This window comes from Struthio camelus, chromosome 2, assembly GCF_040807025.1.
Source record: "Struthio camelus isolate bStrCam1 chromosome 2, bStrCam1.hap1, whole genome shotgun sequence".
Taxonomy (NCBI): domain Eukaryota; kingdom Metazoa; phylum Chordata; class Aves; order Struthioniformes; family Struthionidae; genus Struthio; species Struthio camelus.
Window position 1 is genome coordinate 26,201,283 of NC_090943.1, and position 25,406 is coordinate 26,226,688.

At 39.0% G+C, this 25,406-nt stretch overlaps 1 protein-coding gene across 4 annotated transcripts; it reads left to right on the forward strand.

Moving 5' to 3' along the window:
• Window positions 1–12,497: 12,497 nt before the first annotated feature.
• On the forward strand, window positions 12,498–24,088 carry GTPBP10 (GTP binding protein 10). Of its 4 annotated transcripts, XR_011139605.1 has the most exons (12): window positions 12,552–12,728; window positions 13,388–13,581; window positions 13,675–13,766; window positions 14,517–14,661; window positions 17,046–17,119; window positions 18,256–18,308; window positions 20,636–20,668; window positions 21,003–21,110; window positions 21,641–21,718; window positions 22,695–22,818; window positions 23,136–23,332; window positions 23,558–24,088. XR_011139605.1 is itself a non-coding variant. In XM_068934773.1 (11 exons), exons 1-11 carry the CDS (start codon window positions 12,696–12,698, stop codon window positions 23,776–23,778), a joined length of 1,155 nt encoding a protein of 384 aa, XP_068790874.1. In that variant the 5' UTR covers window positions 12,552–12,695; the 3' UTR covers window positions 23,779–24,088. The 4 variants fall into 4 exon arrangements, 2 of the variants coding, with proteins under 2 accessions (XP_068790875.1, XP_068790874.1); XR_011139606.1 differs by lacking the exon at window positions 20,636–20,668 and having other exon boundaries at window positions 12,532–12,728; XM_068934773.1 differs by lacking the exon at window positions 23,136–23,332.
• Window positions 24,089–25,406: the final 1,318 nt, after the last annotated feature.

Here is a 25,406-nt window from a genome sequence, read left to right on the forward strand (position 1 = left end):
ATATCCCAGAAATTCTGGGCTAAATCATTGAAGAGCTCATTGTGCTTGGGCTTAGGCGATTCCTTTAAGAACATCATGAAGTCCCAGAGAGCAATGACCGTATCTGCTACCTTGAGTTTCTTCATTTCCACCAGCCCATGGGATGACATCTCCCAGCACTGATGGTCAATCTGGCCCAGGCTTGCAGGGGTTTCTTTTTGATAGTCTAGATTAGCATAAACCAAATTCAGTATCAATATACAGCCCAGCTGAAGATACCACCGTCTTCTCCATTCAACTTCCATATTCCAAGCAGATACCTGAAAGAAAGTGTATGAAATCATAGTGATTCTGCTGTTATGTAATTCATTCTCATGTAACTTTAAAGAATATCCCCAAGAGATGGCTTATGCTTTTGGGTTCTGCACAATATTTAATACTTACGGAACAATATCTATTTTCAAACCATGCAATAAATATCAAGCAATGAATCCTAACAGTGGAGCTAGGACTGCATCTAAAAATTGTCAGTGCCCGTTAGAATGTAAAAACCTGAAGCAGAAAGTCTGATGCCTGACTAAAGTGGTCATAGCCTATATCAGAACTATTCCTAGAGCTCAAGGGGTCTCCCACTCTTGGGCTTAGACCATTAGTAAAATCAAATTAATAGCTAACAGATACTTAAAGAATCCCCATGGTGTTCTGTTTAAAATGATTGCTAACAAGTAACAGATTTATGAATACCCAGTCTTTCATGGAACAGTACTAGTCAGAAATGTGGAGATGAAGAGAGTGGACCATTACACAGTGCTGGGTGAGTGTCAGCATGGTATGAACTCATTCAGTAGCTATTGCAAGACTGGGGGAAAAAAAGACAAATTACTTCCTGATTTCAATTACAAAATTAAGCAAACTTTTGGCATAATTATTTCTATGATATATGAATGACCAGAATACTAAAACCATTTGGAGAATGGGAAATGGAAAGAGTAATGTCACAAGAGGCATAGCGAGAACTTCAAATGCTACAGAACATTGTAGGCACTATTATACATTGATTCCATCTGGAAAAACTGTAGTTTTCTTTTAATCCAATTCCAAATGCCCAGAGCAAGTTTAGACAGCACCTCATTAAAACACCTGATAATTTTTTCTCAGTCCTTTGTATCAGGGTAAAGTGCAGTGGAAGAGGAGAATACCTATAAAGGGGAAAAGAGAGAAAAAGAAGGAAATAGAAGTGAATATAGGAAGGAGTCTGAAGAAAAAGCTAACACTGAAGACTCTCAGATACTGCCCTGAGTTGTGGTGTAGTAAATCAAATGTATACTTGCTATGACTATGTCATATAATTGGTGCTACACGCACTCCCACAGTCTCCAGTCCCTTTCCCAATTCAGAAGAATATAAAAAAATAATTGTGAAATGATGTGAGGTGTTGTGCAGGTACAAGGCAATGATTTGGTCAACTTGGTCTGAATTCCAACAGTGTTCCTCCAGTCAGAATAAGTTTCGGACTGGTAAAAAGAAAAGTTAGTCTTCGATGTTTTCAGAGTGGTAACACCCAGCCATCCTCTCTGCAACTCCCAGTGAGGCAATTAAAGAGAGGATAATCCACAGATCATTCCAAACTTACGTGAACCATCCATAAGAAAATACAGTGAAGGTGACACCATGGAGTTGAGAGTCATATCAAATTGGGTCAGAACGTAGAATAGCTGGTAATAGGCCCTTACACTAGGGCCTCAATGTTTTGTGATGATTTTAGCTTGAACGTACCACCACGCCGCTGCAGCTGTACGAGGTCCTTAAGGTCCGGTATTACTTTGCCTAGGACAGTTAACTCACCTTCCTCAGGACTTGGAGGAATGAGACAGACAGACAGATATTCGCCAGTCTAATTCCGTTCTAAAAACTTCCTTGCTAGCTACATTTCAGCATGCAGTAGGTTTACACCCCCCATCATCTTGATATTTTATGTATTTGCATGTAAGTTCCCCAGAATGTTTGCTTTTCTGTGGGTTATTAGAAAAATCATATTAAGTAAATGAGCAGTGATGAAAGTGCTTCTCTTCTCATTTCCACTTCATTAGGTATTAGCATTTCCAGGAAGAATGTGCTAGCAATTTACCTGCAAAGTAGTAAAACAGCAGCTGGGAAGCCACCAAAATTTTGAGTTGTTTTCATTTAATGTTCTAATCCAGCTAAAAAATAAAATGATAAAGGCCCTTTTGAACACCTCAAACAGGAGCAGAGACCACCACCAGCCTCAGAGACTTTCAGCTAACAAGTCCTACCATTCAGTACAAGGCAGACAAGTTTCACACAGCTAAAGAGCCGTGGTGGAAGTTATACTTACAGTGTTTCTGTGATGAGATCAAACACTCTAACCTTGAAACAACAGTAATCAGTCACCTGGAGAAAAGGAAAGAAATTCCTGAACGGGCTGCAAGTGTCCAGCAGTTGCTTGATGCTCCGACGACGTTGGGATTACGCTGCACAGAGCCTGGGAAGACGCCGGCACTGGCTATGCAGCAGCAGCGGCAGCGGCAGCAGCAGCAGCAGCATTAACTCAGGTCAGTGGAGGAGAGAGGGAGCTCGTGGTGGAGAGCCCCACCTCTCTCGGCAGCAGTCACCGAGTGTCAGCCCAGACCCCGGCTCTGGGGTCTCACCTGCAGAATAGCTCTCACTATTGGAAAGTGTGTGTGTGTGTGTGTGTGTGTGTGTGTGTGTGTGTGTGTGTGTGTGTGTTCCTCTGTGTGTGTGTGTTGGGGGAAGGGGAGACACAGAGGGCTGACATAGGAATAGCAAATTTCCTTTCTCCAAATCAGTAACATGAATGCTTCCCCCCCCCCCCCCCCCCATTTTATAAGCCCAAGTTTCCATCTGCTAGCCTGCCTGCCTGCCAGAACATAAACCGGAAACTTTTTGAAGCAATGGAAAACAGACCTGCAGTAGAGAATTTACAGCACAGTGGGCACCTAATATTCCAGTTCTCTTTCCGTAGAAACTCCCTGACTTGAGGTTAATTTTATACTATGATTAAAAAATCTCTAGCAACCCAGTTGCCAGCATCTCCAGAGAGAAATTTCCAATATCATTTTATTTGTACTTGACAACAGCCCCTCAGAAACACTAGCGCCAGCACCAGGGCTGTGAGCTGGAGTTTATGTCCCATGGCTTGCAACGAGGAGCAGCCCAGCTATGCCATTTTTTAAAGACTCCTCTTTTCTACTGTTTTGTTTTCTTTCTTACTAGTTACCTTCTGTGCTAAGGAACTAGGCTTGTGTGCACATTTAGAAGAGTCCCATTTCCTTCTAGGAAGAGAGGCTTATGAAGGAGTCCAGTTTACTTAAAGTCTGAATTATTTTTTCCAATGCTGAAAACATTCTTTCTCATTCTTTTACGTTCTTATAACAACTGGTTGTGATGTCCGATCAGACACCGAAGCATAAGACTGAAAATAAGGACACAGATTCTAGTTCCTGCTGTTGTGGATTTTCCATGTATCTATATAAAAGTCCAATAACTTCTATATCTTGCTAGTAAAATGAGGTTAAAAATGCCATTTTAACGTAGAGGGCTGTCATGAAGCCCAGAGCATTAGAAGTTGTAAAAGGCCTTCAATTCCTTTGATGGTAGATGCTCTTTTAGTGCAAAGTCTACTCCTAAGGTCAAATTTATTTACATAAATTTGCAGTTCTGTTTCTCCCTCAGTCTTGGCACTTCTTATTGAATAGCTCAGGCAACTCCACACTCAGCAAGATGGTTTTCTGGGCTTAATTCTAGGTATTCAACACAGAGGTGTGCCTAATTCAGGGTAGGTTGTCCAAAAATTAGATTCTGCAAAGATAAGGGTTTTTATGGCTGTCCCGTCTTTTTAATTAGTGTTTTGATTTTTTCACACAATTTTTCTAATTTTTCAACCCATATTCAAATCGCCTCTTAGATCATCACGGAAAAAGGATTGGTGATGTTCTGAAATGCAATTTCTTTTTGACAGAACTCTTCATACGTTGCATACATGCTATCTAAACTCTCCAAGGAGACTTTCAAGGAAGGTTAACAGTCTTTCCTCTTCAAAGGCACTTAAGTCTATTCCAAGTTTGTCAAAGTAAAACCACTAGCATCCACCACTACTGAACTCCAAGCATTTTCACAAGTGTACTATAATTCTGTGCATCTTTCTAACCTTCTGTTGTTAGTGGTCAGATTTTAATCCTGGATTTAGTTGCCTGGTGAGATTATAATCCTAGATTTAGTTGCCTCTCTCTGTGTAAGTAAGTCACGAAATTCCTGCCATTGGGGAAATGTAATAAAATCAGTTATAAAAAATAAAAATGCTATTGATCATGCCTCAGAAATGTTCCTAAACATCTATGCCCACTTTTACACTAACTTACTGCGTCTGAAACAGTGTTCCCCTGCCTTTGCTGGTGTCTCAGGGCATCCCCTCACCTGGCTGATCTGTAGTGCCTTGTCTCTTAGCAGAGAAGAAGAGTTCATAACCTGAGCAGTACTGCCTAAGGGATTTCCTGGCCCTTTTCACATTGTATCTACACGGAAAGAAGCTGCTTTACTTCTCCCTCACCTACTGAGAGCTGGAAGTGGCTCTCAACAAGGGGAAAGGTTGGGAATTCCTATCCAGTGCCGGTTGTACCATTGCCTTGCCATGTGGTCGGGAGTGAGACGCTTAAGTTTAAATTACACTTCATCCTTGGGTCTGGATGGTCGCTCATGAAGAACAGCTTGTATGCCTGGGGCCTTTAACCAGTGCAATTTCCTCATCTATTAAGTTAAGATACTAGAGTCTGTCCCAAGTGCTGTGAAGGTCTACGAATGTGAAGTGTTTCAAAGACATATGGTGTGAGGAGTGCTGAACAGAGTTACTCTGTAGAACCAAATTTGAAAGCCGAAAGAAAATACTCACACACGTTTAATTAGAAGAGCAGTTTCTTTTTCATATACCATCATTCTAGGAAAATTGGGAGAAAAATCCTTTATCTTCAAGTACTGTTTAGATAACTTAAAAACAAGGGCTCTGGATGTCATCAGGTACCTGAGGCACTGACAAGCGCTGGGCTGCCCCGCAGCTTTGCTCCATCTCCTTAAAGAAGAGACATGAAATTTCAAGTGGCTGCTGTTCAAAGGACCATCAAAATGTTTCATCTGACTAGCAGCAGCAGCAAGGACTTCACTCTGGAGCTCTGAGTCCACACAGAATTCAGGCACCATTGAGCCTGCACACAAAACCAACAGCTCTCTTTAAGGTTGTCTGTGTAGTTTGGCAGTAGTAAATCTTTTGCATCATATATTGCCTGAAGGAACCTGGTTTGTGCTATACTGGGAGATGTCTGGTGAAACTGCATTACTAGCTCTTCCTTTCTTGAATTTGAGCATCACCAACAGATCAAGATTATAATTGAAACTTTATTTTTCCATGCAATACATTATCATATATGAATAATAATATACATAGAACCAAAATGTCTGAAGCACTTAAGCATGTAAAACTGCCAGTAGTCCTAGTTCCAGAGAACCTCCTATCTTTAAAGGCAGTGCTGATGAAAATATAGGACAACTATGAAGTAAAATTGGATCTATTATGGTTTCATAATATGCTTTGGTAGAACAGGACAGGACAGGAACAGCTTGTTCTTTTACATGGATATGTAACAATTTCTGTCATGAAAACAATGTATACAGTATTAAAGGCAAATAAAAAGCTGCTTTGAAAGTAACAACATTTAGAACAACTCCAGGTACCTTCTAGAAGCCTTTCCAGCACTACTGATGTAAATATTGGTTTCAATAACTATGTTTAAACCTAAATAACTTTAAGAAGAAAACATCTAGAAGGCTGGAATGTAGTTAGCTTATCTCTAAACTTTTTGTATCATTAAAAGACGCTAAAGCTGTAGTAGATGCAATTACTCCTTGAAATTCTGAAGAAGCATTAATAACCGAGGAGATTAAAGCGTTAGGAAGGTTATACAGGGAACTTGCCTTTTAAAAAGCTCATTCACATTATTAAGCAAAATAGTTTTCAGTAAGTTTTCAAATTAGGAGAGCTTTTCCTCTTTCTGTTTGCTTTATGGAGTATCAAATTTATTAATAGGATTAATCTTGCAGTTGAAATAACCACAATTTCAAAGGTATTTAAAAGGCATTTGAGGAAGAAGGTAGGTAGCAACTTCAGCTATTACTTCTTGTCATTTAGTTCCCATTTATAACATTTAGGTGCATTAGCACAAGATACTGGTGTAAGCACAGTGATTTCCATTTATTCCAACAGCCACTGACGTCAGTCCTCAGTTCCTTTTCTTCATCATACAAGTTTATTTTTATCAAATGCGCTTCCGTTGCTTTCTGTAATCATCTAGTTAATAAATCCACCCTTTTAACTTTAAAATGAGGTATTCCCAGAACACAACTATAGAAATCAAAATGATGAGAAATGGATTATTCTTAGGACATTTTTTTTAAATAAAAATGCTGTTCTCATCTCTTTTTGAAGTCCTGTGTCATCAATAATGTTTTCTTAAAAGCATTAAGAACTCACTCACATGAAAACTCTTTGATAATATCTAAATATTCACCTCCCCAAGTGAGAACTGTTTTGAAGGTTAATTTTCATATTTCGTTTTCATTTATTATTATATATGCTTGACAGTAAAGCACTCAGACCTCATAAACTATGTGAGAGTGCCATCTAGAACAGTGCCATCTAGAACATAGAGTTTAACCTATGAATTTAAATTGACAAAGATCAAAATTATTGGTAACTAATGATTCTGCAGCATGCTACATGAAGTTTGTAGGACTAAAGAAGCACCATGAAGAAAGACGCTGATCACATTTATTAGGTAAGTATTGCTATTACAATTTCTAGTTCAGAAAAGGTAAGGTCAAGTACAGTCAATTTGTGACTATCTTCATAAAATCTCATGTACCTGAAAGCTACATAAAAGCTCAGTTTTAAGGCGAAAGCCCTTAAAACAAGACCCCCTGTCCACATACCTGGGAAAGCAGATTTTTTTCACTTAATGACTAAATATAAATGAGATTTTGAGAACAAAAATTGTTGTGTTCTCCATTCTGCAGGGGATTCAGGAAGAGCTCAAAACGATGCTAGGTATGCCAAACGTGTAATCCACAGAATGCACAGGGTCCTGTGATCCAGCACAACTGTTTCACAGATTAAGGTTTGTGAGACAGGATTAAAGAAAATGGTCGCTCCTTCTGTGATTTTGAGGAGGTTTTTTTTACTTGATAACAGACCGTAGGCAAAATAACGCATGTTTCCCTCAGAATTCTTCCAACATTCTAAAGGGTAAATTTTGAACTGTTCTACTTCAGCTGATTCTATTGAATATAACGGTGGAAGTATCTCCATCTGGTGGCACTTTATTGCACTGAAAAGCATATCCTTGGCATTGGTTGAATCTCTTTGTCCTTTAAAAGATAAATAAGAAAATGTAAGAGTAATATATCAACTTTTTAGAACATCTGGACTTCAGGTATGTTGGTGTAGTTATTTCTTTCAATTTCAAATACCTTTATGCCAGCTTCCTAGTATTGTAATGAAGTATTGTGTGCATGTTCAGAAAAGCACAGAAAGAAAACTCACTCACATTTTTTAGTTATTTTAATTCTACTTTAAAATTAAGCTATATTATTAAAATGTTTCCAGCTTAATTTTTAAACATTTCAGTTGAAGCTATTTCTTTTCTAGACTGAGAAAATATTGCACATCAACTACAAATTTCAAAGAACTGCTGCTGGAAGTTTTAAAATACTGGTGCAAAGAGATTTTATAGCTTGCTCTTGCTAAAGTTGGTAACAGCCAGTGTACTACCTAGTGATTTATATCACGAGAGAAAAGAAACAGAGCGGTAAAACTGGGATCTGGTGTAGCAGTACCTTTGTGATTTTCAAGCTGTCATACACAAGCATTTGAAGCTAAAATCAGAGCAGAAAAAGCAGGAACTGAAGCATTATTTAGCATAAAACTCAGAATATGTACTGACTATGCGTAAATCAGTTCAGAGAATTTTAAAACGCTAGCAGCCATCTGTATGACTGAATTACAGCTATCGCTGTGACTGCACATCTGCACACTCTTACGTAAATAGGATTCACTGAAAAATTGAATCACTCTCTGCATCACTGATTAGCAGTGTCTGAAGTAAGGAAAAAATTGAGTGATGTTCTACAGTCAAGTTGACAGTGAACGGGCTCACAGTCCTGTTACTTAAGTTCAAGTGGTATGGCATACCCACTATGTGATTAAACAGCCAACGCAAATCAAAAGATAGAGAGGGTAGAATCAGTACTACCTCATTAAAACAGTGTGTCTTTTTAGAAGAGCAGATGCATTTTTAAAGCACAGAAGTTAGTAAATAAGCCATCTAACTACCCTAAAACTTCAGAGTCCTAAATGATTATAGTGTAATTTCAGTAATTTTTAGCACTGTGTATGAGCAACCACGTGTACAGTGGTATAAAAGATTCCAGAAAATGCAAAACGGCACATTTCAAAGGAAATATTTTGTTAAGTTGCTTAACTTTCTGCTCTTGTTGGCATGAGCTTGCTCGGTGCTGAAGTGAATCTAGTGGTAATGTCAATGGATTTAATGCTGTCATCTCACAAGTTACATAGGAGAGAGCAGTATTACTTCATTTCTCCTTTTTGAGCTTAAGCTGTTGATTGATTAAATGCAGTTGAACTAACCTTAGGTAGCATCTCTGCTGGTATCTCTGGAGAAGTCTACATGTTAATCTGTTGTTGGATTTGACCTCCTGCTGTGTGTTAAGAAAGCTCAGCACATTAATTTAAGGCTCCGCTAGCCAACAAGCTATAGCCCCTGCTACTCTCAACAGCCATACTGATTCAACGTTACTAAATTCAAATAGTATTCATCTTAAGAGAACAAAGCATGAGAGCACAGGGTAATCTGATATACTTGCATTGGTATCCAAGGTGAGCACAGGGATTACGACACTCGGCTGATCCTTGAAGAACTTTGATAACCCTCTTGCCATCTGCAGCTTCCCCACCTTTTCTGTCTCACTTAACAATTCTCCTACTAATCCCCCTTTTTTCATTCTTTTCTATATAATACCACATCATGTGCTTTACTGAAGTCACGCTAGCACAACCTAACCTGCATGTATTTAAGGACGCCCAAACTTTACTTACTGTTCGGGTCAGACTCCCAAATCCTTCACATATTATGAAGCTTAAATCTGTACAAAATATTCTGCTGATATATTTGTAAGCATTTGCATAGTAACATAGAAAAGAAAGGTTCTCCTGAATCATAGAGTTCCCTGCCACTGCAGAAGGCTCTCCTGCACAGTTGTCTCATAAATTTAACAAGCACCATATTAAAAACAGGTATGTTTTTGCTCCCACTAAATTCATGGAAAAGCTGTTTCAGAATGTGATTGCTCTACTGACTAGAAACATTATTCCAATTTCCTGAATAAATTTACTAATAAATAGTTCATATCTGTTTGTTTTCGTGCCAGCATTGTCCTGCAAATTAAATGGTTTCCATCCCTCATGTTTTCTTTCCTGATATATTTATAGACAGCACACCTATCTCCTCTCTTGTTTTATTCAAGTAAACAAGCAAAGCCCCTTCTAAAATCTTTTCCTATGAAAGGCTCTCAATCCCTCTAGTGATCCTTCTGGCGTTTCTCTACCGCTGTTTCAGTTCAACCTTCTTGATTTATTTAGAACTATAGAACAATTATTTAGAAATGTTCACAGTATCCCAAATGAAACCTCACCAGGGCCTTAAACAGTGATATGAACACCTCCCTGCTTTAACCAGAAACACCTCTCCTGAAATATTCTCTGGACTTGTGATGATTCCCATATCATTATAAGCATATATCATTACCAGATTTCATCAATATACTCTTACCAATTTTATCAGGGATACCAGGAAAAATATTGAAGAGGATCATCCCAAAACCACTCCTTGAAGCCTAATATCTTCCTTTTTAACTTGACTTGTGGCAATCTCACTTTACAGTTTCTCTCCTAATCCCCATGTTTCCATTCCTTCCCAGGTGACACTACATCAAATGCTTTATTGACACTTTTTTCTAGATCCAGATATTTCTGGCAACTCTGTATTTTTCTAAAGCTCTGCATACAGTTTAGACCAGACTTCCAGGTCTGTGGTTGGCCAGATCACTTTTCTCTTTTTAAATACAAGCAGCTACAGCCCAACCTCAGCCCATCCAACTTTAAACACTTAGCTGAGAGAGACAGGGATCCACAGGGAGCTGTTCAAGATGCGACTTGCTCTTGGTAGATGCCTCTCTCCACCGAGTAGAAAGAGTGTCAAAGCCAACAAGCCTCCTAGCTAGGACCCCTCAGGCCTTAAATACGATGCCAGACCTGTGTTTGCTACTTTCCAGTCGTTTGGTAACACGCTTAACAGATCTGTTCAAAACTCCTAGTTTTTACGTATCACCTGTTTCAGAATGTCAGATGTAGTCCACATGATCCGAAAGCACGACTCAAATGTAAAACTCAATAGTTTTGCATTTGTTGGCAGTTGTAGTAATTTCTGCTTCTATTCTGTCATTCACCCTGTCCATCTAACCTTTGCCCACATGGTCAAACTACTTTGACACTGACGAAAGGCATTCATTTAATTTTGGGGATTTAACTTACGCTCGCTAGATGACAGTCACATCTTTTTCTGCTCTCTCATTTATATAACTGAAAAATCTGCTTTTAAGATTCCATTACAATACAATACAGGCATGTCCAGTCTGTAGAAATTTGAAGTATTTCAGCTGAAATAGAATTCATAGCTGATTGGTAAAAAACACAAGGAACTGCAGAAAAAGCAGATCAAGAATAATTAACAGAGCGAAAAGCTTTTGAATGTATTTTTTCCCGTACAAGTCTCCCATACAATTTTTTCCCTTCTAAAAATACTATTAAAAGCTCCCATTCAATATGATGCTTCAAGACAAAAAGAAAATTCATACTGTAGTATCCTGTAAATTTGTATTCACTTGCAGTATTTTATTCACTCATCAAGACCATCGAAAGCCATCATGAATAATCATTCTGAATGACAGCCATACCTCTTCTGTACACTCTTCCGAATAATCCAGTTGCGAAATAAACAGTTTGTTTTTTAAGTCTGAGAGAGGAACTATGGGCAGCTGAAAACCACAGAATTAGGAATTTGGATTTATTATTCATTCTTCCTGATTTATTTAAAAAAAAAATCGTTCTTTTTCCTAATTTATATCTCAAATCTTAGCAAATTGAAGGTTTCTTTACACTAACCAATTAATAACCATGTAGAACTACATATACATTTCTTCTAAATACAGCTATTGTCCTTTCATTATTTACAAAGTAAAGCTTAAATAAAATAAACTAAAATAAGAAGTCCAAACAACAACATACAAAAGAATCAAAATAAGCAGCTACTATTTTGCACATATTTTGTAAACCCGATTTCCACATATGGTGTCCTAGGCCATGAAGCAATTAAGACAAATTTATATTCTTAAAATAGCCCTGGACAACACTTGTACACTGTGATACATCCTGGCTACTCATCCAATGTTCTGTTGGGCTGCTTAGCATGTATATGGCACAGTGCTGTTTTGTAATCTGTTTGCATTACGTAGCAGATAAAATCAGGTGTCAAATCTATTTTAAGTATTAAATTACTCTAAAAGGTAATGACTCCCCTTATGTTGCTTACAAATGAACTTAAGAAGATGTAACCTACTAGAAAGGCTGGAACAGGTGAAAGATGGAACAGAAGAAGAAAAAATACTTACTTTGTCCATAATGATTGATTTGTGCTTTAGAAAAAACAGTGAGAATATGCTAATAGTATCTGAAAAATACTTTTCTACAAAATAAAGATTTATGAAAGACCTAATTTGGGGGCATTTTTTTTGCAACAGTTCTACCCCTCTGATCTTATTAATTCCATTATTTAAACATTAATTGCTCACTTGCAACCATTTTAAAACATGTAAAACACTATGCAACTTATTAAAAGTGTGTACTTTCAACACTGTGATCCTCATCCTGAAAAAAAAGCTCTTTGAAAGTTCAGGCCCTAATTTGCTGAGGGAAACACTTAAACAATTTGTTCAACAGGCTTTCCAGGGGCCAGGTGCAGAGGCCAAGCCAACAGCAGACTTCGAACATAATCGGGAAAGAGTTTCCAGGGAAAACACACCGTTAGAGCTTGCGCCTCTTGCCAAAACCTCGCAGCTGTCGGAGGTCGAGGCCCAGTTCTCCCCTCAGGAGCCCCTGCCCGAAACACCCCTACGCTCCTCGGTATGAGGATTTGGGGGGGGGGGGGGGACTGAAGCGGGGAGCCGGCACGCCGCAGCTCCAGCAGGCAGCGCTGCCCCTCGCCGTGCCAGCGGCGCCGGGCGGACCGGCTTCCTCGGCCGCAGCCGGGCGCCACCGGCTCCCTCAGCGGCGCCGCGCTCCCCCGGCCGCCAACGGCCCCGCTCCCGAGGGCGGCAACGGCCGCGCATGCGCACGCGCGCGGGTCCGCCTCGCCCACAGCGCCGCCGGCCCCGGTCGCGGAGGGTGCGATCGCGGCACGGTCACCTCGCTCTCAGCCTCCTAGGTGGCGGGGCTGCCGCCCTCACCCCCACCGCCGCCGCCAGCCCTCGCGCGGCCCGGCGGAGGCGTTGGCTCCACCATGGTGCGGGGCGGCGGGGCGGCGCTGCGGAAGGTCAGTGCGGGCGAGGCCGGGGCCGGGCGCTGTGTGCGTGCCTATGGCCGCCGCCTGCCTGCCGCCGGCGGGAGGCGGCGCTGGCGCGGGGGAAGGGCCGGCGCGGCGCCCCGGCCCCGGCGGGTCGCTCCGTGGGCGGCTTCGGGCAGGCGCCTGCCTCCCTGGCGCCGAGCAGCCCGCCGGGGAGCCCCAGGCCCGAAGGCGCCGCCGCCTCCCGCGCTGCCGCACAAGCGCGTTTGGGGGGGGGGGGGTGAGGGGCCGCGGCGGCGGCGAGAGGCCGAAGGGGGCGGCGGCGGCGGCGGCGGGTGCCCGCTTCCCCCCTCCCCGCCGTGCTCGGGGCCTGGCGCCGGCGGCGGCTCTGCGGGCCCGGCCGGGCCGGGGCCGGGGAGCGCGCAGCGCCGAGCGGCCCGCCGTGCCGCTCGCTGCTAGGGAAGCAACGTCCTACGTTTCTCATAGGGAAAAAAAAATGAGCAGGAGCGTTGCATGCCTGTTTCCTGAGCTTATTTTTTCTTGTTGTTTGCCAGCGCTGCGGTGTAGAAGTGCCATATAAGCAATTTTTACTGCTTTGTGTCTGATGGCTGTATAAAATGAATGAGTAAAGTTAATAAATAAAGTGCAATGCGCATGTGAAACGTGTTTTTTGTTTTGTTTTTTGTTAGTACTGCAGCTTTATAGATGACTTACGGCTCTACGTGCGAGGAGGGACTGGTGGAATGGGCTATCCTCGCCTAGGTGGGGAAGGAGGGAGAGGTGGCGATGTCTGGTTCGTTGCTCAGGAAAGAACGACGTTGAAGAGCATTAAAGACAGATATCCCCAGAAGCGGTTTGTAGCTGGAGCAGGAGCCAACAGCAGGTAGGAATGTATTTGATAAAGGTTATTGCATGTTTCTTTTCTACAGAGCAAAATGCCACCTTAAGTTATTAAACCTGGTTTAACTTCTCCCAGTGTTAGGGCATTAAAAGGTGAAAAAGGAAAAGACTGTGAAGTTCATGTGCCTTTGGGGATTTCAGTTCTTTGTGATGATGGAAAGCAGATTGGTAAGAACTTTTGCTTTGTTTTAATGTATCTAGTAGATGTGATTATATTTATCAATGGTATCTAGCAAACTTCTAACATTCTGAAGTAGAATGTTTTAAGATTACATATGTCCTAAAAACATATACGTGTCTTTTTGCTTTTCTTGGGCAAGCAAGTACTGACAATAATTACACTGGGGGGACAGCTGGAAAAGCAAGGTCCCCTTTTAGAAACTAGCGGTAGTTAATTTGTATTGCTGTATGCAGCAGAAAGAAAATTATTTTTTCAAGCAACTTATTCTAACACTTTAACCCTTAGGGAAATGCTATAGCAGGCATCTTCATGAAAAAGTATGGAACATCTGAGTTTGGTATTTAAAGCATGTATGTAGTTCTTAGGTTCAAAGTATCCTTTTTTTCTTTTTTAATCAAAACTGCTATAGCGACAGCTTCATCAATACTTACAGATTTGTCTTTGGGCTCCTAAGTATTGGAGGCTTCAGAACTGTCCTCTTAGCCATACTTTGCCTGCCTGTACTTAGCAGTTCTTCTTGACGTTAATACCTATATGACAGAAGGGAAATATTTGGTGTATATTTGGTCTCATTTGTTTCTAAACAAAGACGGAAACTCTGTTACTCCGTCAGTGCGCAGCTCTTGCAAGGAAGCTTGATGAAAATTCTCCTTTCAATAAAGACAGATTTAAGTGGGAAAATCAGAACTAAATTATTGTGGGAAATTATGCTTTTTCATTAGTTAATTTATTTTCAGGAGAGCTTAATACAGCAGGAGAAAGGTGCCTAGTAGCTCGTGGAGGTCTCGGAGGGTCTTTGGCCACAAACTTTCTGCCTTGCAAGGGTCAGAGGCGAATTGTTCATCTCGATCTGAAACTTATAGCAGATGTTGGCTTAGTTGGGTAAGTACTGTAGTTCTGTAGTGCAGTTTGACAGCTGAGATGTCAGAAAATAAAGTAGTACGTTTGAAATGAGTTTGCAAAGAAATTCTAGAGTTGGTGAATGAGTGTCAGTGTAGGTTTACCTTACTGCTTAAAATGCTTGCAGTTTGCAAAAATCATGGACAATTTAAACCCATTAAAATCAATTTTAAAATTTGGCAAATATTGGTTATACTTTTGTGGGTTTGTTCTGCTTCTTGCATCAGGGTCATAAGTTAATATAATTAAGTTTAGCAATTAAAGTGATGGTCACAACGTTTAGATAAAATTTATGAAGTAAGTAGGAGGTGCGAAAGAAGCCAAGACACTATCCATTTTGCATCTCCTGCTTTATGTTACTGGCACAAGTAGATCTTTTTGGTAGTAGTTTTAGTGAACATTTCAAAGGGCATGAAATCTGTTCTCCCAAATAGACAGTATGGAACATTGGAAGGAAGTAATTGCTAACTAGAGCTGTAGAGCTTCCATTTCTTTTGCTCTGGTGCTTTTCAGTGTTGCTGATTAATAGCAAAACATATAAACGTATTTATTTGGAGAAAGCTTTTAACAAACTAAAACTGCAAAAGTAATGGTTTACTCAGCATCTACTAATGTTTCTTTTCCCCTGTGATCCCTGTTTACAAAAACCTTAACAAGCGTAAAATGAGAAAAGCAGTTTTAGATGGAAAAAAAATCTTACTGGTATATACCTTTATTGGTGTATACCCTTAAAGCATGGAAATGTGAAGACAGCATGATTTGCTAGCGAGAATTTTCTTATTTGCTTGTTAGAAATAAGTCAACAGTTCTATTAATATCAGAATCATCTGCAATTCTATCATTTTCAAGAGGTCTTCAATAGTTATATGATGCAAAATATTTTTCTGCTTTTAGAGTTTGTGAAAAATACAGAGGCTTTATGACACATCATAAAACTGCTTATGACTGCTTCTTTAATCCTGCAGTTGAGTTTGTATTTTAGCTGACAGTTTCACTTTAAAAAGTATAGAAAAAGTCATTATCCATTAATTGGAGGAGAATCTTATTTTCCTGTTGAGAGTATGAATCAACCTCAGATACTTTGTAGCTGTACTTTGATCTCTGAGTTTGTTGTTTTTACTTCAGTAGATTCACAAGTGCTTTTACAAGCACTTTACAAGTGCTATTAGATCAGGCCAAAAAACACGTAGACTTGAGAAAGGATCATCAGGTCTGGGTACAGATTGTGATGTATAGTGTAGGTTGCAATTTAAACTTCAAAGAGCATATTGTGCCTCACTGGAAGCAAAATACTTGCCTGAGGAGATGACCAGAGTAACCTTCCGAAACGTCTTTAAGGCACCTTTCAACATCAGAGAGCGTTAAAACTACCTTCAGTAATTTTCTTGCTATAAAAAGAGCCATTATGTCTCTTTCTTTATGAAGAATAAAGCCCCTTAATGTAAGATTAATCTTGTTTTTCATTAGCTTATGTTCTCATTAGCTGTCCCTGTTAACAAGTTATTCTTTGTGCATGTGTTGACATGGAGAGTGTATAGCTTTTTGCGTATGTCGCCTTTTCAGTGACACGTGCCTTTGGAACTTATGACCAATAATCAGCTGCCTATTGACACGGATTTCTTTGATCGCTGTTGTAATGAAATGCTGTGCTGAGTAACAGACTGTAAATTCGACTTAAACAGAAGTCCTGTATGATTTCTGGTTTGCAACAGATGGCTGTAAATAAGGACTATCGTCTGTACTCTGCTTGTAACAGAAGCTTGAGGTTTGTTATTGGTCAAGGCTCCTGTGTCTTTTACAACTCAGCTTAATCTTTAAAATAAGCTTGTGTTATAATTTCAGTTTTAACTTAAGTTTCCAATTCAACAGATAGATGTATTCCCTGGAAAACTTTACGTAAAAGCTACCATTTCCCTTAAGGGACTTCTTTGTTGTAGTGTGCAGGTATAGCTGCTCCTTGTAAAAGGAAAAAGTTGCAACAGTCAGGACTGCACCAACCAGCTTTTGGGGCTTCACAGGTATGTTTTTATTTGGAAAATTAGCTATAGAGAATGAATACAGGAAGGCCTGGATACTCGTGCTGTTTTTCTTTCCAAGTGACTTTAAAAGATTTCAGCTCAAATCTATTCCATGTGTTAGTGTACTTATGTACCTCGCCTGCCTGCAGCCCTGTGAAGCATTGTTACATTTATAAAAGTGGTTTAGAACTGATTAAAAATCATAATGATTTGTGTTCAGAAAAATTCTCTGTGGAGATGAGTCTATAACATTGAGGCTGAATAAAGAAATACATTGTATTTGGTAATAAAATACACAGGTATCAGAGAAGTGTTTATTCAATATATAAATGCTGTCTTTCCTTCTAGGTTTCCAAATGCAGGAAAATCATCTCTGCTGAGCAAGGTTTCTCATGCCAAACCTGAGATTGCAGATTACGCATGTAAGTTCATACTCTTATTTATACTGCTGTACCATTTCATAAGAGCAAGAAGTCTTTTCTATGTCTCGATCTACAGGTTTATAACAGAGAACAGGAAATAACCATGTTATGTGCTAAATATGTTATATAGATTTTTAATTCCTAGAAATACTTTAAAGAGGTAACTTGCTATTTCAGTATCCAGTTCCTTCTGTCACGTCAGTTTTTTATGTGCATCATGCATCACCCCATAGAGCTTGAACCTATTGGTACCAAGTCTTAAATTTTCTGGTAATTAGGACAATAGAAATATTGCAGGTAGAAACGTAAAGAAATTATAACCAGATGAAGCTGGAGGAGACAGTCATCTGCCCAGTATCTACATCTGAGAGGCCCCAGAAGTAGGTGACTGGGGAGGAGTATAAGAACATAGCAAATATATGAGATACGTCCTCTCTGTCGGCATCCAGGCTAAACCATTTGAGTTTCTGTCCTCAGCCAGACATGGTTTTTATGTATTCAATGATCTTCAGTGTACTTGTCCAGTCTCCCCATAAGTAATTAAGTTTTTCAGCATCCACACGTCTTATGGCAGGGGGTTCGATAGCTAGATATGTTGTTTGAAGGCTACATCCTTTTGTTTGTTTTGAATTTGCCACCACATAGTTTTAGTGATGGCCCTTAATGCTTATGCTAGAAGAGGTAATAACTCCTGTTCATCTTCTCCTGCCACTCATGCGTCTGTGCAGCTTTTGGTATTCTTCCTCAGGTGTCTCTTCTGCAGAGGCAAGTCCTAGCTTGCTTTGCTTTTCCTTAGCTGGAAATCATTCTGTACTTTGGATCATCCTTTCTGTATCTGTCTTTTCTGGCTCCTCTATTTCCTTTACTGGGATGAAGGGAACAAACAGAACTGCACACGGTGCCAAGATTTGACGAAACATTGTTTTACTGAGTGGTCTAATGGTATTCTCCCTTGTCTTGCTTTTGATTTGTTCCATTTGCCTTTTTATTTATTTATTTATTTTGCTATGGGAAGTCTTGTTTTATATAAATAGGAAGTGAGAAAGTTCTGCTGCACTTAAGCGTTTTCTGTTTTAAAATGTTTCAAACACTTTTGTTTCCTTCCCCTCCTCTTTTTTTTTTTCCCCTTGCTATAGTTACAACAATAAAGCCTGAACTAGGAAAGATCATGTATGCAGATTATAAGCAGGTTGGTATGAAAGTTGAAACTGTTTGTTCATTACGGGTGTATATAATGGCATGCTATGTCGTTCAACGTCATTTCAGAAAGAAAAAGGAAACTTCCTACCTGTGTTGTTTCATATGTATATATCATGCATACATATATAATACAATTACATGGATTTTATGGAAGTTTATCCAATTGCTGCAGGTCCATACCAGTGAGTGAAGAGGAATATAGCAAATATAGCTAAGTTGCCATAATTTACTGTTCTGGCTTTGTGGATAGGCTACTCTGATTTTTTTTTTGTTTGTTTGTTTTAAGTTAAAAGAATAAAATGAAATAGTATGAAGTGTGGGTGATTGCCCCAACAGCCAGGATAGTGCACTACCTGAGTCCACTTCCTTTTGTGGTAGGCTGTAGCTTAGAAAGGCTGGTGGTACTAGTGCCCCACCACCTTGCTTTTTGTCAACCCAAGTCTAATCAGATTCTTCAGATAAATTTAACAAATAGTTCTGTGGTGCTTGGAATCCTTTCTACAGCATGCACTGGGCGGGGGGGTTGCCCAATCCAAAGTGAGACTCTTAACGGTTTCCTTGCAAGTAGATTTTGGTACAGAATTGGGCCCCAGGTTTATTTAGGGCTAGAGCAAACATTTCGATTCCTCAAGCTTGAATCTTCTTTGATGTATTTCTGTTTTGTTTTTTTTTTAAGTATTTGTGGGCTCATCTCTTCCAAGATAAAAGGCAAATGCATGAAAGGGTTGCAGATGAGTTAACCAGAAAAGCATACTTCAGATGTGAAAAGACAGAAAACTCTTTTCCCTCTCAGAATCGATGATCTTAAGGGATTCAGTAGATGATGCTTGACATCTGCATTTACTTAAATAGGTGAAGATATCAATACTGTATGCTTTTGCATCCAGCTTCCCTTTCCCCATATTCCCTGCAAGTGATGCTTTGGGTCATGATTAAAGGTTCAGAAAATTTAAAATGCAGAATTTGGTATTTATACTTGTTTTTATACTACTATGCTGGGTGCTGTATGAAAACTTTAAGTACCGTCCTAAAGTCCAGGGAGGTTGCGACTGTCATTAAAATAAGCATCTGAGTAAGAGGAGGTACTTCAGATCTCAGTATGGCAACTGCTGAAAACAAAAAAAAGAGCAATTATGAGCAATAATTAAGGTGACTGTTCTGTACTGCGCTCAACAGGCTCATCTACTTATTCCTAATTATATCTCTTTTTGCTACAGAACATTGACATATTTAAGAAAATACGTAGAAATTGGCTTGTTTTATCATAGTATGCTATAAAGGACAAAATACATGCAAGTTATCTGTTGCCATTTGAGTCATTATCTGCTACTTGCAAAAAAAGACTTTGAGATACAAAGACACAAAAGTAAAGGGTGTGAATAGAAGTCTGGGTACAGATCTTAGCATCAGATTGTGGAAACTGGCAGATCCACTTATATCTTCTACCAAAATAGGTGAACAAAGTGTTTTGGGAGAATCTGAAGTTCTTTATAAGCTCTGTTTAAAATATTTCTTCTTTGAAAGACAGCTAAAGTGAGAATAAAGTTGGTCGTGATTCTACTACACCACCCAAACACATCACACCTGGAAGAGGATGTTTCTGTTCTAACTCTAGCCTGTTTCTAGTTGCAAGTCTGTGTTTCACCCACCTGTATCTTATGTCTCTGTAAGTCAAAAATTCAGAGGCAAGGCTTGAAATATATAGGAAAAGCATAATGGTCAAAAGCTAGTTTGGCAGGTGAGTGGAAGAAAAACTCGTCAGCAAGATATGGAGCAGTAGTTTAGCAGAAGGTCCCATCCTACAGTAGGCGCCACACTGGAAACTTTATTGTGTGCTGGCTATGGGCCCAGCTTACTCGAGTCCAGTTGATGTCTAAATGGATATCAGATAGATTTAAAGCCTTTCTTTGCTTCCATCTCTGTCATAGCTTTCTGTGAGTTATTGAGTACACTTTTGGATTTTTTTTATTATTATTCTGCTCTTCTTCCATCTCTCTTAGGCTTCCCTCACCACTCCATACAGTGCTCCCAGCCAGCAGAGAAAATAACAAGATTCTTGTCCATTTTGACAGTTCCTATTGGGCTATGGTTGGCAGCTGGTACACCAATCAAAATCTAATTTTCGTTTAAAAGGAGAAGAGAAAGTCTTGGAGTTGCTCGTGCTTGGGGGAACAGTGTTACATGGGTTTGCATTTGGCAAAATGATTCTCTATAGCTACAAGGAACAGATTTCATTTTCTTTGCCCGTGACAGTTTGATTTCTATACAGACTTGATAGCCTAGTCTTCCTGTCTCCAGTGTCTGTTCTGTTCTCAGGTAACAAGTAACTTCTGGGAGATCTTGCCTAAGGTATTATTATCCTTCATTTTCTAGTTGGCAGATAGCTATAAATAAATAGACGGGGGAAGATGAGCAATAGCTGTGTAATACCAGCATTTTGTTTAAACCCGCCTCTGATAATAGATTTTAGATGTATTGAAACAGCCAATACGTACTGCCAGAGCACTGGTCCCCTGTACAATTTCAAGGAATCCATAGTTGTGAAAGAAGTTTCTCTAAATAAGTATTTCTGATACTTCTTTGGGTTCTTTTGTCTATATGAAATCATAGGAGGTATTGATAGTCCAAAACCACCGTTTTTTTCTTAATGGAAATCTTTCATTTGAAATTTCTGTTTTTCTAGATTTCAGTAGCTGATCTCCCCGGACTGATTGAGGGTGCACATGCAAACAAAGGGATGGGCCACAAATTCCTCAAACATGTAGAAAGAACCAAACAGCTTCTCTTAGTTGTAAGTTAAATAAAATTTAGAGCTTACTGAAATCAAAGGCAATGCATTAAATAAGATACATTTTAATTGCAGTATATTTGGAATTTGGGAAATCATGATTGCAATTTGCACATTTTATGATAACCAAGAATAGCTATAATGCTATTTTTAGAATGGAAAGATCAAATGACTAATGATAAATTCAGTCCTTAATTAGAATTTATTGTTAAGTTTGCCAAGTAATTTAGAACAGGGAAGTGTTCCAAGCACAGCTAAGGCATGATTTTTAAGGTTTTTTTTTTTTTTTAATCAGTTAGATCCCCTTACAAAAGAGGTTTAAAAATCACCACTTTGGGAAACATGCTACCAAAACCAATCACTTTGTGTCACCAGTTTGTGTGATTTTATTTTGGTGTATAGGTAACCCTCTTGTTTGCCTAGAAATTAGTGCATGGCCATGGACATTTTACTGCAAAGTAGTTGATGCAGAATAGCTTGGTATTGTAACATAATCTTATACTACAAAACTTATTGTCGTGTAACTTTTTCAGGTTGATGTATCTGGATTTCAGCTATCTTTCAAGACTCGATTCAGAACAGCCTTTGAAACTATACTGCTTCTAACAAAGGTACTTCTCATCTTCCTCATTGTCGGTTGTAGTTGCGTACTGAGCCAAGAAAGGGGAATATAAAGTTTTGGTCAAGAGATTTCAAATGTTAATGTGATTGTTGGATTTATGAGGCCGATTAACAAGTTCAAAATTCTCTGGAATGACGAAACCTTTATTTTAACGGTCCTATTGGAGTTGCTCTGCTTTATATTAGGCATAACTGTTTCTTCATTAATCTGTACAGCATTTGAAAGGAGGTGTTTCTCGCACTCAAGCTAAAGTAAAAAGACACACCTTTTCAGATCCCCAGTTTTAAAGCCTTTTAGGAAGTAGAAACACATGGGTATAGTTAAATCCCGGCCTCAATGCCCTTACTGCATATACTAGGACAGATCAAGGCCCGGAAGAGACATTAGGCCCAAGGTTTACAAAGTTTCATTATTTCCATCTCTTGTCATTGTTTCTGATTAGAACAATCATTTTGCATAAAGTCCAGCAGCTCTTCTTTCCCTTGTTCTGTGACTTTACATAATGAATCTTCTCATCTGTGTTTATTTTCAGCTGGTTCATGCCAGTGCTTTTGTGTCTGATATAAAGCTTTAAAATGCTTAAGAATCGGAAAACTGTCCAAAGACTTTGCTAATAAGTCTGAACTTTTTCTGAACAATTTGTTTTTGTGTATGAGCTTATATAAGTATCAGGAAAAAAAGAGAACAAAACCGTCCTGCTTTTGTAGGAGGACGTTTCGGAACCATCCAGGCTGCTTACACGGAACATCTGTGTTTGAGCAAGCAATCACTGAGTATTTGTTAATGTTGTTTTCCTCTGTCAGACTGCTTTAATATACCAGCCCTGAGCAACTCAGTATACCTCCCAGGTGCCTAGCCACGGGTACTATTTAGACAATTAAACGATTAAGATACAAGGGGTAAAATTGAAGTAGCACTTGTTAAACTACAAATACTCACTAAATAAAATTCACTTGTCTCTTAAGGAGTTGGAACTGTACAAAGAAGAACTTCTAACAAAGCCTGCACTACTTGCCATTAATAAAATGGATTTGCCTAATGCAAAGGATAACTTGAATGAACTTATGAAGCAACTACAGAATCCTCAAGGTAAATTAACTTGAAAAAATTAGCTTGGACAGAAGTAGTAGTAAGCTTTCATGAAGGGTAACTCTCGGGGCATTGGCAAGGAGGTGTTTGAAATTGAATTAAATTCAAGTCAACTACTAAGTTTATTATTTGAATATATTCCTTAAAGCCAGTTTCTGCATTTAGAAATCTGTTTATTTGCCTCTTTAGTGCTGGCTTCACTGCTGGGGATGTATTTTAAAGAAAATCGATCCTGGAAGATCTTTCCCAGCTATGATATGGGAGAGTCCAGATACCTCAGATAACAGTAACCTCTTGCTTTGGTGGTTCCCTTACAGGCACTGATGTATATAAAATTTATCACGTGAAGACTGTGGCACAAACATATGAAAATTTTGGGCAGCGCTATGTAGGTTTACTGAGGTGAAGTCCTTCCTATTTCCTGGAGCAGATTAGAAATAGGAATGCTTTAAAAAAAATCTGTCTCCCATATCTGCAACCTGAGATTTCTTTGCATCCATCTTAGAGGAAGGGTGTAAGTACAGTATAATGCAACTGCTATGCTAGTACTTGTCTTCTGAGACTTTCTTAGCAATTTTTTAAAGACAAAATAATACTTCTATTCTATACGGATTCCAGTAATGTTTATTATTATTGTCATTTATTGAAGTTGATTTTCCAAATGGAATGGGATTTTATGGGCTTTATAGTAATACATTATATGGATTTTTTTACTAACTCTTTCAATATACTGTTTCAGACTTCTTGCACTTACTACAGGAAGATGTGATTCCTGAGAGTACAATCAAGTTCAAAGATATAATTCCCGTATCAACATGTACTGGAGAAGGAATTGAGGAACTAAAAACATGTATAAGAAAATCACTAGATGAAGAAGCAGAGAAGGAGAATGAAGACTATCGGAAAAAGAAACTACTACTATTGCGAACTTCAGGAGACAAACAAATGAATAGAGGCTAGCATTCTTAGATAATGTGGGTCTGTGTTTACGAACTTCTGGGTGGATGATTTATTTGTATTTTACCATAAATACAACCACTTGTTGTGAAAGAGGCCTTTATGTTGTCGTTCCCTAAACCAAGACCACTGCTGTTTAAACCACCTTCTTCCAATTTAAGACAAAGCTGAAATGTTATCAGGTATATTGTATGTAAGAAATGTACAGTGTAAGACATGTTCTCTAAAATGTGAAGCATAAGTGTCATTCAGGAGTATGTAATTTTTTAGAGGAAAATAGTCATTATAAAGATCATTTTCCCTTTGTTCTTGAGCATTTCATACATTGTTTTATAACTTGTTTACTCAGACCTTTAAAGAAAAGTTTATTTGAAATTGTAATTTTACTTGACAATTATCAAGTACTATTAGGGTGACAAAATAGTGAATTATAAAAGTTCTTTTGAGCTTTTTATTTCCTGTTGAAGATACAAATTTTCGAGTTAATATACATTTATATGAGTTGAGTTAAAGTGCCTGTAAACTAAAGAGCAGTTTGACGGTCTCAGCCTTTAAACCAGGAAATTTCCTGTTTTAAGATCTCTACTTTTATCTCTCTTAGCTATGCAGAGCCAATACCTTTTTGAATATTTTTCATATGTACTTAGAACCATTGCTGTGTAGACCTTCTGTTCTAATTTTTGTTGCACTTACCACCCCTACCCAGTTTCTTTGCTCTCCCCCATTGTCTCAGTTCCCCTTGGCACTTGGGTAGAGCACAATAGGGAAAAGAACAGTTTTGCTAGTTTGCATTGGCTAGAGACTGAGTAGATTAAAGAACAAAGCATGTACAGCTCTAAGCATCGCTTTAGCAGCTATTGATCCCTGAAATACTGTTTGCCAGATAAGAGAAAAAGGAATATAACCTGCGGAGGCAGCAACAGAGCCACTCAAACCAGTTACATCTTTTGTTATGGACATCAGAAGTACCTGGGGAAATTTCCAGTGGAGCAATTTTACAGGGTCTAGTGCTTCTAGAGCCAATTTTGCTACTTTGTTAGGCGTCAGATTGTGGTTCTTGGTTATTTTTGAAGAGGTGAAGGAAAATACAAACGAATGACTGCTAGGAAGTGACTGTAGGAGCGTGGAAAAACAAGACTGTTGTATGCTGTTCTTTCTACACTTGCTTGTGCCTAGAGTAGTCCTCTTCATCATATATACCCTGATTCCAAATTCCCATACTTAATTTGGCAGTTCCTCCTTTTATGGAGGCTTTGGTCCATGCTAAACTTTGCTGAAAAAGACGGTGACTGCTTTTCAACAGAGCTGTATGCTTTTGGGAATAGTCAATATTCCAGTTTTTATATTACAAATATGCACATTTACATTTTTTTATTGTACAGAATGTTTTCTACTTCAAAGCTATTAAGTGTAAAGCAAAAGAAGACTGAATTCATCAGAGATTTCTCAACTTAAATCTTTTTTGTTTTGTAAGTGTACCAATGAAACCCTGCCTCTCTAAATTGTGTTAAAAGCAGTTCCTGGGAGGAAAGCTATGATTACTCATTATCCAATTCTTTTATCACTAGTATTGCTTAATTTCTTTTTTTTCTACAATTTTGTTGTGTTTAGGGCTAACACATTCACCAGAG